The sequence below is a fragment of the Palaemon carinicauda genome, chromosome 39 (genome assembly GCF_036898095.1).
Source record: "Palaemon carinicauda isolate YSFRI2023 chromosome 39, ASM3689809v2, whole genome shotgun sequence".
NCBI lineage: Eukaryota > Metazoa > Arthropoda > Malacostraca > Decapoda > Palaemonidae > Palaemon > Palaemon carinicauda.
Genome location: NC_090763.1, coordinates 16,939,309 through 16,955,159, shown reverse-complemented (window position 1 = coordinate 16,955,159; position 15,851 = coordinate 16,939,309). Strand labels below are relative to the sequence as shown.

The following is a 15,851-nucleotide window of genomic DNA, read 5'->3' as shown; positions in this document are numbered from 1 at the left end:
TTGGAACTGTAGGAAATTTTGTGGGCTGTTTTATTTTCTGTTGTTGCTTTATGTAACACTATTGCTTTACCGGTGATCCCTATAAATGGAGATGGATTTATTTCTGAATGGTACATACTCAATTGGCTTTTTCTTCACCTTCTTGACCATCATAAAGTGTTCTTATGGACAGTCTCAACCTTTACTACAGGATTTGGTAGCTTCATCAATCATATGTTGGGTTCACCAGAGTCAATGCATTGTTTCTGTTTCTGCTACAGTTGGATTTATTACATCAGCCACCCAATCTTCCTTTGTTGCAACAAAATCTTCCTTGTATAATGAACTAAGTAGAAACCTCTTCAAGCCCACTCAGACATACTTCATTATTTATTTTTGTATGGGTTTAGAAGAACCCATTTTTTTCTCTCAGATTTACATTCTAGGGGTACATGTTCAACCATCTCTATATCATAAGGACCTTCTATTTCTGGAGGTATCAGAAATGGCTAGTGTGTCATCTGTTTGGTACAGAAATCTGAACTTCTTGCTTACATAAATGATTTTGAGTTTGAATGCTAATATCATTTTCACTTACTCTATTGGCAAATGTGCCTTTCACAGAATATTTAAAGTTAACGGCAGAAGTACAGTACTAGAATGCAGTGGTTTAGAATGACTTGATGCACTGGAGGTGGATTTGTCATTATTCAATAAATTGGGACCTGCAAAAGTATGAACACTTTTGGAGCTAGAAATCAAATCATGTGGATTAGACAAAATGCTTGAGTAAGTTGATCCTTGGATATAGGAGTGTTCCCAATGCTTAGGTGACAGAGGGCAGTTTCCCACCTTTTAGGCATATTATCCTATTTCCATGAAAGTATAGCACTTGTGACCTTCCACTTATTCTGGTCCACAAAATTCCAATACTGTTGTCAAATACCACCAAGAGATTTTTTGATATGCAGCAAAAAGTTTTAACAAGGAAGTGGATATCTTCCAGCTAGTAATTTGTCTACTGCCTCATCTGCTAGTTTGTCTGCCTCTTAGTTTCCTGGCACACCACCATTAGCTGGAACCCAGCAAAACTTAAATATCTTTCCTGCATGGCTACAAATAACAAGCCACCCTCTTTTAAAACTACAGGACTGGTTAGATTAAAATCAATCAATGCCTCCAACACACTACAGTATTTGCATCTCTAAAACTGGTAAAATTACCTTCTTTCATTATAGGTTTTTTTTTTTTCAATACCAGTCACAATACTATATAGCTCTGCTGTAAAAATAGATGATGCTAAAGGGAGTGCAAGTTTACAATTAAAAGAATTATTGTACAGTATACCCCAAATCTATTGCCAGTAAAATACTTACAAAAGACAATCTCTGGAAGTCCTAAGGATTGGTACTGTAACTGATAACTTTAAGTTAGTTCAGTACCCTACCCCAGGAAAGATTCAGGCTATTTAGTAGATGTTTCACTCTGAACCCATAAGGCTTTGGGAATGTAGAGTGAGCCTCATAGTATGAAAAGAAATTATCTTTATTGGTCGTTTGAAAAATAAGAGAGAGAGAAGGGGGGTGGTACATGGCAAAATTATTAAAATAGCTTCTAAAATGACTTCAAACTGATGAAACTGCCAATAATGGGAGCAGTACTGGACAACAAAGAAGTTTCTTATGAATTTGTCAATAGAACCATTATGCCTGCATCATTTATGTGGAGACAATGACACCACACTTCAGTACTATAGGAGTAAGAATAATCATGGAATCATCTACTGTATAAAGTAAAATATTCTTGTTCTAGAATTTGACTAATATGGTACCAAAACTTGGTCTTCAATGAGAAGCCTGGATAAAATAGAAATGATAGATGGAACTGTCTGCTAGACCTCATCAATGATACTGCAAACCTCCTTTGCAGCATAAAAAATAAACTACAATCATTCCTTTTCGGGGGCAAATACTCGTAACGATTCCAATTGTGTGTAAGGGCATCTACCCTCAAGCTGATGGAGCCTGAACTGTACTTGAGAACAGCACATCAGCAGTTACTAATCTATAGTCTGCAAAAAATCCTTCCAAGAAATGCCCTTGGACATGCACACTTGATGATCATGTCCCAAAATGAGTAAACATTTTTCTTTCTCTGCTACATGTCTACAGTAAAATTTTAGGCTAGTCTGACATTTTTCCATAAGTTGGTAAAATAGCACTGGACTTTCAGCCTGAAGCCTCTGTTTTCTGCGATTAATCACTTTTACCAATTAGTTGGAATTAGGTGCTACTAGCCTCCCTCAACTCTTCAAAAGCCAACAACCCTCTCTAGACTGAAAGGAATTCTAGTCTGTTGACATTGATGTGTTGCTTCACAGATCACATACCATTGGCAGTTCCAGTCTTTAATAATATGTCAATGACTAGTGGTGAACTTAGATACTGAAGGCACTAAGGTAAACTTAGGTATTACCTAAATTCTTTCCCCCTTAAATTAGCTCCGCCAGACACATAATTGGAATAAGATGTATATAATACATACAATAAAGACTCATGTATAAAAAAATGCAGAACATGAATTTAAAACATAAAATACGCTCTGTTGGGCATTTAGATTACTGTAAAATATACAATTCTGTTAAATGCAAAAAAATAGCTTTGTACTTATTGTAAAGAAACAGAGTTTAGTTCTAGGGAGATTTCTGAGCCATTATATACAAAGATGTAACTTCCTTATATCCCATTTTCATGACTGAAGAGACTACAAGAGATACTATTAATGCTACCTCACCCAAAGAGAAACAACTCACCAAACTTAAAAAAGAAAAAGAAATATCTCAATATCACCCCAAAGAAAAGCCCCAAATCAACCATATATAATTTTCACAATATTAAAGTCCAACATTGAATCTAATTAGTGAAAATGCATGCAGTTATTTGAAAGCATAAAATGGTAAAAACATATTTGAAATCATACAACACAAAACAAAACAAAAAACAATACCTTCCCTTCTTGACTCCCAAACAAAAATTTATCAGATGCCCAATAGTGCTCTAAAATTACAAACTGAAAAACTAGTTTACCTGCAACAACTAGCTTCTCGGGTAACGACACCATACCTGCCACAACAATCCGGTCTGGTACACTCATTTCCAGTTTCTCATTATGGCCATTATATCGAGCCCAATTGACAGTAGGATCATCTTCATTTTCACCTGAAAAAAAAAATTTGTTAAAATCAAGGGATTAAAAGACAACAGCATTCTCTATAACAATCTCCATACAATATACTTACGGCATAACCTTTATTGTGGAAAAAATCATCAACATGTAAACTTGGAAATGGAATAATACAGTTCTGTGAAGCACTTGAATATTTATCCTTTATTTTCTAGAGGTAGATCAAACCATAATTTATTGAAACGATAAGGCAACCTAAATTTGAAACTAGTGAATTGATATGAGAGCCCCATAACTAAGAAAATTCAGTCGGCTCTCCTTAAAAGAAAATTCTCCAACCACAGACCTGACTATAAGCTGTTGAACTACCAATACCATTATAAAAAATATAAGCTGATTATTCACTTAACAACAGGTGCGAAATCAGGAAGCAGCAGGCAAAATTTCAAAGACCGTGCAATTACATCAAATCCTTAGCCTGTTCACGACTCAGTAGGGAAGGATACTTGACACATGCATAGTCATCTTCTCTTGCCTTCTATCAAAAGACCCACTCCTTGCCCACCATCACCTTCAACATTTCACCGCAGCTTCTTTAATGAATGTATGTGATAGCATTATCTATATGGAGAAAAGAAATTTACCATGAAATTCTGTACTAACTATGTACAGGACTGTTCTGATACCGATCACCCTCTGAAGAGGAGGGATCTAACAATGGTTGTGCAACAACCCTGCAAGCACATACTGAAGAGGCTGAGAGCTCCAAAGGAGAGACTTCCTCAAGGGCAAGAGTTGGGCACTCGCTTAGAAGTCCTATAGACGAGTGAAGGGCATTTCCCTCGGCAAAGATGCTTGAGAGACAAGTCTCCCTCTGAAAACTTCAAAGATGGCTTGGGGACAACTGGAGACACCGAAGGGACAACATCCTTTGAAGTAGGTACTTCCTGCCAGTGTTTAAACAACTTTTCCTCCGAAGGGAAACCCTAGATACCAAAGGAGACTCCCCCCTGAGGAGGAAGTCCCACCATTGGACAAGCTGAAATGGAAAGACCAGTTTGCCCTAAGGTTAATGCGACACCACTCTTGCTCGATTGGGCCCACAGGAAGCCAAAGGAGAGTCAGAGGGCAGAGTACAAGGGGTAGAAGAAGGAAGTTGGGCCTTCTTAGACTTTGAGGATGACCACGGAGGCAAAGATTCCCTTCTGGAATCCTTACTCCTCCTGCTGTACTTCTCCCACTGGGAGGATGACCACTCCCGGCACTCAATGCAAGGTGAGGCCTGGCTGCAGTTATGTCCTCTGTAGGCCAGGCACAATTGATGAGGATCTGTCTTTCTAGCACTCAGCCTCCCTACTAACAGTAGGTAACTACCAGGCAGTTGTTGATGCCTCATTAAAATTTTTAACTGCTGTATTCCCAGCTTTGCTGTTAATAGATCTCCTATATAAAGGACAATGGTTTGCATTTGTGTAGGAACAAATAACAGTTAGATATATTCTACAATTTAAACAAGCTACCTCTTAAACAAGTGTAAAATGCTGTAGTTTACAAAAAGGTAATTCTTTTTTATAGAAAAAATAACCACGCTGTACAAGAGTATCAAAAAGTAAGACAACCTCCAAAACGCTGAGTATTGAAAATTAAATCCTTACCTGTAACTCGTATTCTCTTTGGAACCTTCATGACAGATGTAATATCTGGTTCATAATGTCCATCATAAAAGTGGTCAAACGTTCCTGAAAACCGTTGGGGGCTTGTTATGTTTGACATCTGAAAATAATAAAAAAAATTATACTCAAAGGCTAATCACAACAATAAGGAAAACTTATAGTATAAATCACAAATTTTCATAGTACAGCACTTGTACTATAATTTGTATTTTACCAAACTTTACAAATCTGAATCTTTTAATAGGAGTATCACTTTAACAAAGCTCCCACGAACCAAAAAATTAACTAAACCAGGACAGTCAACTGGATTCTAGTTTGTATGACTCACAGTTCACCAAACCACAGGCTATAGGGGCTACTAAAGTGAGCCTATCCAGGTTTAAAATAGGCAGAATTATGTAATATGTAATTCTACATCACCTATTTAGTCTTGAAATAGGAAACATTGATAACATTTACATCTTTCTAACTCTCCAGTCTCCTTCCAGATAAATATGGAAGGATAAAAATACAAAGAAAGGCTAAATATCTAGTCAGACCTATCTTACATAAAACTCCAACTGTACAGGAGGATGGAACTGCCTATCCAGTCTTAAAATATAAATAATTTTGCATATGTGGCTCTACCAATCTCCTGTATCCTCCCAATAACTATATCAGATGGATATGAAAGGATATAAATACTGTTCTAAGAAACGCTGACTACCCCATCAGACAAATCACAAAGCATACCCAGTGTAGTATGGCATGAACATATCTTCGGAGTATACTGTACATAAAATTAAGTATGATATATCTGCCTCACTTATTAATCCCCCCAGTACTTATATCAGATTATTACACAAGGATAAAACTTGTAAGATAAGGGCAAAATAGGCAACAATCCCCCTCCTCAGAACATAATGTATACTCAATGTAGGATGGAATAGGAGGCAACAAGGTTGCCATGGTGGTTAAAAATTGAACAGTGTTTGGAGATTCAAAGCAAGATAAATTATCCTTAGGTAATGTTTATTATTATTAATACCTCAGCTGTGAAATTATGATTCAATAGAGAAAATTCAATCAGTATTCACTTCTCCATCGGGCAGTGTGTTTTAGGAGCCCTCTGTTGTCTACCTCTAATAACCAAACCACACAAGCTTCCAGATCAGTCCCAGAACCAAGCCATGGTAGTCTCGGAAGCCCTCTGATTCTGGTCAGCCGTTCGCTAACGAAGAGCTCAGAACTAGAATCGCAGAGGAAAAAATAGGCGAGATTCTTGATAACACTAAGGCCAGGCATTTGCCCCCCTCTGCTACCCGCTGGAGGATACCTGGCAGAGATAAGATATTAGTGTTCTTCCTCCCATCATTCTAACTTATATAACGTGGCCTTAATATCAACCTATAAGGGAGAAAGACCTTCCCCTCCAGGCAGAGGTGCAGGCTACAGCTTCAAACCTTACTTTAGAATCCTTCTGCTGTGCATTCAAACCCTTTTAACAAAGCTTTCTTAAAAGATAAAATATGAAATTTAATTTGGTGTTAGGAGCTGATATTTACCGAGTGGTTTTCCCTGAAGTAAAAATGATAAACCTATGCTCCAAACCTCGCCTTTCCATTCTGCAGTTGTTACATTCTAGATAGTTTCTGTCTTTCCAACTCCAACCTTTTAAAGTCTCATTCTGCTGCCCCTCCATTTTTTTTTCTTTTCATCTTGCTTTCCCTATCATATCCCAACAAACTTTCTTTCTTTGCCTCTTGCTCTTTCTTTTTCCTCTCTGTCTTTCATAAAATCTCTCAACTCATCTTCAGTATAACCTCAGGTTTGACCAATCTCAATAAGTTCTCTTAATTCTGCTATCATGACTTATTTTTCATTAAACACTGTAAACTCGAGTCAACTGTTTTGGGAGCAAAATGTTAGGTGTTTGTTTTACAAGTTCAGAAAGTCAATCACAAAAAGAAATTATCAGAACTGCTCCCTTTTATTCCTATTCACTGGATAAAAGCACTGTCACAAACAAAGCCCTATTAACTGTAACACAATTTCCAAACCGGGGGTCTTTCTGGTGAAGTAACTACCGCTCTAACTTCCACTTACTGTATGTTTAATTCTGTTCGTTCTGGACCTTTCTAGATTTCTTACGTCACATTAGATTTTTCCCGACACCATAACAAAAATACACTGAAATACATTTTGTGTTGTAGCATATTCATAAAAAAAAAATTACCCTTCTTTCATGTACTTGATTTACAGTTTATACAGTATTGTATATGACTGACCAATTACACAATAATAACTTTTAACGATGATAATAATAAATACAAATAATATTACTAATATCACTGTACTGTAATTATTTTAAGCTCTTTAAGACATATATTTAATAACCCTCACCTTAAGCGATTATTTCTAACACTGTGCTTTGGTGACTTCGTCACAATCATCTTCAGTGATTGTGCCCATGGTGTCACCTCTAAAGTAACAAAGTAGGGTACGAGAGAGGTGAAAGATTTTTCGGATGCCACACAACTTCCTTCTTCCCCGTAGTCAATGATTTCACTAATGGAGACATTGCCTTCGCAGAGGATACGTCAGCAAGAACAGGGTCTTCACAGAGTCTCTTCAGACACCTCCTCTGCAAGGGGAACTGACGTGGGGGGCAGCAGCAGGAAACTTCCACCCTCTTGAAAATGTAAGTACTTTCAGAAGTTTCTCTGTAGATTGGGCCCATCAATCCTAAGCAAAGGCCACAATCTAAACAAATCCAAAGTCTTGCCAGGGTCATCAGCAGTGATAAGAGCGGGAGGAAATGGTCGAGAGAGGAGAGATGTATTGCTCCAACTAGGAGAGGACCATACAATCCCCTTCTTAGAACCACTCCCAGAGGATGGTGGGCAGTCTCCCTTTCCCTGAAAGATTTCCCCAGAGGACAAAGCCTCAGAAGAAATGGCCGGTGTGATGGTCTGAACGATCTCCCGGTCTCAGAATTCTCCTTGACATTGTATAATGGTTCTTTTCCGCCATTAGCTCGCTTCGCTTGCATGAAAATAAAACATCAAGCTCATATGTACTGGCAAGTGGTAATGTTGAGCTGCGCACGCTAACATTACAGGAAAATAAAACATCCACCTTGTATGCACTGGCAAACGGTAATGTTCGCGCATGCGCAGATTATCAAGGAGAATTCTGAGACCGGGGGATCGTTCAGACCGTCACACCGGCTTTGTTCCAAAAAATGAAAAAAGGCGCTAGATTTCTTAGGGTGTGCCTTCTGATGTCAATGAATCCCTCAAGACTTCTTTTTCTCCTTCATGAATTCCGCCCACTGCACAGGACACTCCCTACACTCACAAGGCAATGACTGCAAGTATTCATGCACCTGCGAAAACCAAAACGCAAATGGGGGTCCATAGGTTACGCTAAAGACATTGAGATCTAAGGGGCAGTTGCACACACCTAAGGTTAAATTAGGTGGGTCATAACCTTGTGTTAAATGTCAGTTTTTCCGTTAAAACTTTTATAATTTAAAACATCCATAATTAAAAAGATAAAGGCTTTCGCCAAATACCATCACCTCGTTACTTATTAAATACACCCACCTTATTCCCTTCCTTAGGGATATTGTGCCATATTTTTCCCCGTTGTTTTTTACTGTTCTACCACTAAAATATTTTCAAATCCCGTATCAGGTTTGGTTGAAGATTTAAATCTACTAAACTGCCCATTACCTAACAAAATAATCTATTGCCTTTTTTAAATAATAAGCTTATGCAGGTTACCTTCACAACAACTTTAATAAACCTAGATTACGTTAGCACTGCCTTGCCCTATACATTAGACCAAGGTAAAACATATATATAAAATATACCTTAATGTTACCCTGGCCGTCAGATTATTAAGCATATATAATATGTGGATATCCTCCTTCAACACCGACAAAACAACCAATTCCTATCTATGAAAAATAAGAATGGAACTTCAAATTAAATTGCATTGACGACAGTATTTACCCTCTCAGCTGACGGCAAGAGAATAACAAGATAAGCGATGTTGACGGAAAGTTTAGTTTAAGATTAAATTACCTTGATTCTGAATTAATAATTCATGAATAGATACTGTTATAATTATACATAAAATTATCACATGGGTGTTGTATTTTACTTTATTTCATTGAAGATACATTGGTGTCTAAAATAAAATTGTTTCGATAACATGGGTCATCTTTTACAAAGACAACAATCCTCTGGTGGTGATTCACGGTACTAATCTCGATCAATGTTTGTAAATTGTTACGTTTTGAATTTTTTTTAACTGACTGGAAAAAAAATGAGGGCAATTATGTAGCTAACCATTGTATGAATAGTTTAGAAAGTTAATTGTTAATGAAAGTAGTGTAAAGCGTGGTTTAATAACAACTTTATTCGTATAAAGGTACATTTACTTAGTATTCAGTCATATTTATTTTGCATCATAATTACAGAGTATTTTTTCTTTAATTTACACTTTCCACGTAAACATTTCTAATAAGTATAATGGTTAAGGCTCACCGTGTTGAACATAGTAAAAAATACTCTAATCCACCATTTGTGTTTTGGGTAGTTTACTAGTTTCTTCTGCTTCCGTTTTCTCCGTTGGCCCATTTTATTGAGGCCTAATTCAGCTAGTTTACGAACTGTGGTTTACCCTATATTCTATTAACCAACCTATATATCTTCTGATTAATTGGTCCTATTTTGTGTGGGTCTATATTCGGAGCTTCATCGTCAGGATTTTTTCTTGTTGCAGACCTTGGTTTCTTAAAGATTTTTTTTAACGCCCTTTTATTGGAAATCGATGCTAAACTCGTGGGTTTCGGGTATTATGCTTTAGAAGAAATGTATTTTAATATTTTTCACATTCCCAAACGTTTTAGCTTTGTATTTGGCGTTCTTGCTATCTTTAGCATTTCTCTAATATGTCTTGATATTCCCCTTTGGTGAAATTCACTGGTTGTTGATCCAACCTTATGCTTGTACATTTGTATGCAGATACTGATCATCATCCTTATCTCCTCCTACGTCTATTGGCGCAAAGGGCCTCGGGTAGATTTTTGGAGCTTTTAAATAAAGACTTCTCCGTTCACCATCTCCTATTTCACGCCTCAGCCATGCAGGACTGGGTCTTCCAACTCTTCTAGTGCCTTGCGGAGCCCAGTTGAAAGTTTGGTGAACTAATCTCTTTTGGGGAGTGCGAAGAGCGTGCCCAAACCATTTTCATTTACCCCTCACCATGATCTCATCCACATAAGGCACTCTGGTAATCTCTCTTATACTTGTTTTACTTACTTGTTTTGGGTTTAAATCCAACCCTCCACTGAAGTCGAGTGAACTACTTCTCGGGCGGGTCCATATCAATCATCTAACGAAACATTTTCATTATAACTTATACAATTCTTTGATTGTAGCATCTTCCAAATCATATGATCTTGTGAAAAGTAATGTCTTTAGTTTCTTCTTAAATTCAATTGCTCCCTTTAGGTCCTTCATTTCAGTTGGCAGTTTATTATAATATCTAGGCGCACAGTAGCTAAAAGCCCTTTCACCAAATTTACTATTTGTTCTTGGTTCAGATAGCCTATGTTTGTCACTCATGTGTCTTATGGTAACATTTGTTTCTAGTTCTAGTTTGTTCAGGCATTCTTTTAGATATTTTGGTTCAGTATCTTAAACGTTAGTAAGAGTAGCTTGTATTCAATTCTCGCCTTTACCGGCAGCCAGTGTAATTTAATTAGTGCAGGGGTAACTCTTTCCCTATTGTGTAGTCCTTTTATTAATCTAGCGGCTCTGTTTTGTACTCACTGAATTTTCTTCAGCTGATAATTTGGTAAGCCATAGAACAGTGAGTTGCAGTAATCAATTCTTGAAAATATGTGGTGATTAATGAGTATGGCCATAGATTTTTCATCTAAGTATTTACTAATATATGCTATGTTTCTAATATGCTAGTTACAATTTCTTACCATATTTATATGTTCATTCATTGTCAGTCTATCATCCATGATTACTCCAAGATTTCTGACAGATTTCTTTAGGTCAATGATCGATTGACCTATTTCAATTCTTTGGAAGCATTCGATTCTTTTTTTATCTTTTTCATTTCCAAAAATAATACATTCACTTTTATCTTCATTGAGCTTGAGCTTTCATTTCTAATCATGTCCTGCCATTTAACTCCCAATATCCTTCTAAGGGCTTTGTTCTCAAATCTACAAACTCTGTTGGATATTGTTCCACTGTCATACCACGACTCTTGTCCCTACAGTAACACCGATCTCACTAAACGGAAATGTAGCCTGATTTTTATATGTGATTTCAGGGGATTTAATTTTTAAAATTTACCAAACCTAGCCAATGTCTGATTTGCTTTTTTCAATCTTTCACGGAACTGTAATTCTAAAGATCTTGCATTAGAGGTCATAGTTCCTAAATATTTAAATGATTCCACCTCATTAATCCTTTCTCCTTGTAATAATATTTCATCTTTCATGGCATATTCCGTTCTCATTATCTCTGTCGTTCTTCTATTTATCTTGATCCCAACCTATTTTGAATTTAGATTTGTTTGTTTTATCCTCCTCTTCTTATCAAATCGATTTATTCTTTCAATTTGGTCCATTGTATTTTTGTGCTACTTGTCTCTAGAAAGTTGGGTCCTTTCTTCGAGTATGTTTTTTTGACCCTATAGCTAATTGCATGATGTAATCTGCGAAACAGAAATTAGTAGAATACTCTGTACTATGAAATTTTGTTATTCAATTGCAGCCGTCCGGTTTTTAATAAAGTTACACAATATTTTCTTTAAAATAGCTGGAAGGCTGAAATGTTATATTTTGTATTGGAGTCCTTGTATCCATAGTTTGTCAATTGTCTTGGTTATATCCTTACTCAGCTTACTATTTTCTTTTTACGTTGCATAAGGATTTTCTTCTTTGTCATAGCGTTATTCTTTGATATATGTTTGTTATTGCAATTTGGGTCCCCCTTCCTTTCGAGAATCCATATTGATTTTTATTATGTAACTCATTCGCTTCTAGGAACGACACTAACCTCTTGTTATTGATCTTTTCCAATATTTCACCAGGTACTTCTAGTAGTGATATTGGTCTATAATTCTCTACCTGACAGGTATCTTTTCCTGGTTTTGAGTATTAAAATCATTATTGCATTCTTGGACATCTTTGGTAATGTCACAAGAAGTAGATGAAAAAAGAAAGCAAATAATAACGAGACGAATGCGGACACAAGATTGTTGATATGTGCCTTCGAAGCTCTGAATTGCTTGGTCCGCGCCAGTGACGTGTTGCTGATCTGTCATATTGCTGAGTCATATCCCTTTCCCACAGGTCTTGGTTGAGGAGATGAGACAGAAAGCGGAAGTGCCAAGTACACACGAACAGGGACAGATGCCTATGTTTTGGTAAGAAAACTTTTTCTGACATTTTAACTAAATCAAGTAATTTTTCTGTTTCTAGAATTTTAACCTTTTTAAGGAATTCACGTATTATTGATAGAATCTAAATTTTTACCTAAGATTTTTTACTAATTCATTTTAAATTACATAGATTTAATATATAGTTAATTATTTTCATCACTCAGATTTCATATATATATATATATATATATATATATATATATATATATATATATATATATATATATATATATATATATCATCCATCTATTCACCCATATTTAGAATATTTAAAGCTTATAAGTATATACCGTATATACATATATATAATTATTTTATTTTCATTTATTTTTTTTCCTTATCAATTGAATTTTGATCATCTTATAATTCTTTATATCCCGATTTTTTTTTCGGGCCAGCCCTGTGAGAGTCAAGCTTGACTCATTGGGCTGGTAAAACTCCTTTTAATAATAATAATTCTCTGCCTAAATCCCAGTGGATACCCGTGGTACCCCATTCGGGTCCTGCCACACATAAGGAGAAAGCATGGCCAAAAAGGATAAGATAACTCGGTTAACGACTGCAGTGCCGTCCCGTCGTTCGAGGCCGACCCTGGCCTTACAAACTCTTTGCTAATCACTATGTATAGTTTTTCTAACTTCATAAAAAGCCTCCCCCCCTCCACACACACCTTGCTTCTGTCTCCCCAGCCAGACCTTAGAACTATGTTCAATTGATGTATTGTTTAACGGGCACTTAGATATAGAACTTGAAGTCGATATGACATTGTGACTAACATTTTTCAAGGATTACCCAACGCTACCGTTACTGATAATTGGTGTGCTCTTTCAGAATGTGAATTAATTTTTCTGTTAAATATACAATTGTAGAAAAGGGTACAGATAATATCTGTCATTATCCTCGTCCCCTTGTTTTAATCCACAACTACCACACGGCCACTTGACAAAAAGTGGTGGGATCGGTGGGATTCGAACCCACGCCTCCGAAGAGAAAATTCAGATGTAGCTTATATATCATTCAATTTCACCAATGCTGCTATGCCTTGCTAATGCCAATTCTACTTGGTGCCCTGTAATTTAAATTTTAACTATTATTTGTATTTTTAATAGTTCTATTTTCCTTGTGATGCGGATTTGGTTTATATAGACGATCTATGGCCGAGATACTACCGCTAGAGAGTTATGGGGTCTTTTGACTGGCCAGACAGTACTACATTGGAACTTCCTCTCTGGTTATGGTTCATTTTCCCTTTGCCTACACATACACCGAACGAATAATCTGGCCTATTCTTTATAGATTCTTCTCTGTCCTCATACACCTGACAACACTGAGATTACCAAACAAACAATTCTTCTTCACCCAAGGGGTTAACTACTGCACTGTATTTTAATTGTCCAGTGGCCACTTTCCTCTTGGTAAGGGTAGAAGAGACTTTAGCTATGGTAAGCAGCTTTTCTGGAAGAAGAACACTCCAAAATCAAACCATTGTTCTCTAGTCTTGGGTGGTTCCATAGCCTCTGTAGCATTGTCTTCATTGTCTTGGGTTAGAGTTTTCTTGCTTGAGGGTACCTTCGGTCACACTATTCTATTTTATTTCTCTTCCTCTTGTTTTGTTATTTTTTATAGTTTATATAGGAAATATTTATTTCAATATGTTGTTACTGTTCTTAAAATATTAAATTTTTTCCGCGTTTCCTCTCCTCACTGGGCTATTTTCCCCGTTGGAGTCCCTGGGCTTACAGCATCCTGCTTTTCCAACTGAGGGTGTAGCTTAGCAAGTAATAATAATAATAATAATAATAATAATAAGAAGAAGAAGAAGAAGAAGAAGAAGAATTTGAAGGAGAAGAATTATAATAATAATAAGGAAGCATGCTATGAATGTAGCCTATTTGTCACTAAGCTGGAGGAAGAACTAGAAAAACAAAGTTTTGGGCGAGCGCTTTTATATTTACATAACTCTTCATGGCCTATAGGTACGAAATATTAGGCATAGTTTCAAAATCACCTCCGCTTTAGTAGTAAGAAAGAATACAATAACAAAAATTATTACACAGGTAGTTTAAAAATTACAACTAGTTTAAAAATGACAATTGTTTTAAATACATTCTTTATAAGCAATTCATCTAGTTTGTACATTTCTGGGCTACTGTTGATAAATTCCACACGGTTTTTCTTTATAATACATGATTCTATAATATTACGTTTTGTTATGTACTTACTGTACAGTATTTATTTTGCTCCTTTCTAATTGATGGTATAATTACAATTATTAATATGCTGAAATAAACTGCTTGTTTGGTTCCCTGTTAGATCATTGTATTTATGTTGTTTTAGTTTTTTTTCCAGTTCTTTTCCTCTTTGTCCGACATATCTTTTATTACATTGATTACATGGGATTGCAGAAACACATCCATTCTTTTATACAGGTGAATTTCTTATCAACTTACTCTACAAAGTGCTACTCTTAAAAATAACATTGACAATAAAAGTTTTTATTAATGGTCATGAAATGATTGTGGAAGGGTAAAATTAGAAGTTTTTTTTCATATTAAAATCCGTTGTAGAGTCAGTTTCATATAAAGTTTTCCTTGCTTTTTAAGAAAGCTGTGTCGATAAAATTCTCCGGATATTGTTAATTAGCTATAAATTTTCCGATCTTCGCAAGCTCTGCTTCAAGGAATACTGAGCAACTGACCCGCAGTGCCCTTGAAAACATACATGAAAATATCATCAATTTTGTCCTGGGATGATGATTGGGTAATGATGAACGTACGAGTCCACATTTGTCGGTTTTCTATAAACTGAAAATTTAAACCTTTATCATTTCTTAAAACTTAACACATGAAAAGGACAACCTGTTATCTATTTCGTTTTTAAATGTCATGGCCGGTAATAAATTATTTATTCCTGTTAAAAACATATTTATGTCTCAGTTCATGGGCCAAGCAAAAAATGTTATCAACACATCCTACCCAAAAGGATGCCAATAGGTGGTATTTTTTGAAGGTACCTGGATTTTGAAAAAAAAAAAATCGTATAGATTACTTAATAATGGCGATAGAGGGTTTGCTTATTGCCATCCCATTTTTTTTGTATAGTATTTCTTTCCGAAAACAAATTTGCAACCCTTGATACATAGTTCTATTAATTTTATCATGGTGTAAGAGTCCACAGATAAAAGTATAACTTTCACTTTCTTCCTTGAGAAATTCTAGTAGTTCATCTAGCTTTGATGTTCACTCCTTATTCACAAAAAGGTGCAAGTGCCAAAGGCCAAGAGATAGTATCTTTGTCTTTTTGGGAGTACCTATGTTGTATTGTTAAACGAAACTACTAGTAGTCGAGTTTTTCTCTTGTTGCGGGAGTGTTTATTTTCTTTCTTGAAATAAGTTCGTCTCTATATATGCGTGTCTCTCTGCGTATGTATTAGGTTATATAAATGTGTGTATTCTTTTAGTTTATGGGCCTGTCCATACATTTATTTCTTTGCATACACATCCAAATAAGACTGGGAAAAGTCATAAAAGAAGTTCATGGTATATTTATTTTTATCGT

The 15,851-nt window shown here is 36.0% G+C and overlaps 1 protein-coding gene across 3 annotated transcripts in view; it reads right to left on the bottom strand.

Moving 5' to 3' along the window:
- Positions 1-8,857, bottom strand: part of Tango11 (transport and golgi organization 11) — a 30,469-nt gene extending 21,612 nt beyond the window's left edge. The window contains exons 1-3 of one of the 3 annotated variants that reach the window (XM_068362592.1): positions 8,834-8,857; positions 4,818-4,935; positions 3,066-3,197 (exon numbers count right to left, since the gene is read on the bottom strand). In XM_068362592.1, coding sequence (XP_068218693.1) covers positions 3,066-3,197; positions 4,818-4,935 — 250 coding nt within the window. In that variant the 5' untranslated portion in view covers positions 8,834-8,857. The other 2 variants (XM_068362591.1, XM_068362593.1) reach the window with 2 other exon arrangements.
- Positions 8,858-15,851: the final 6,994 nt, after the last annotated feature.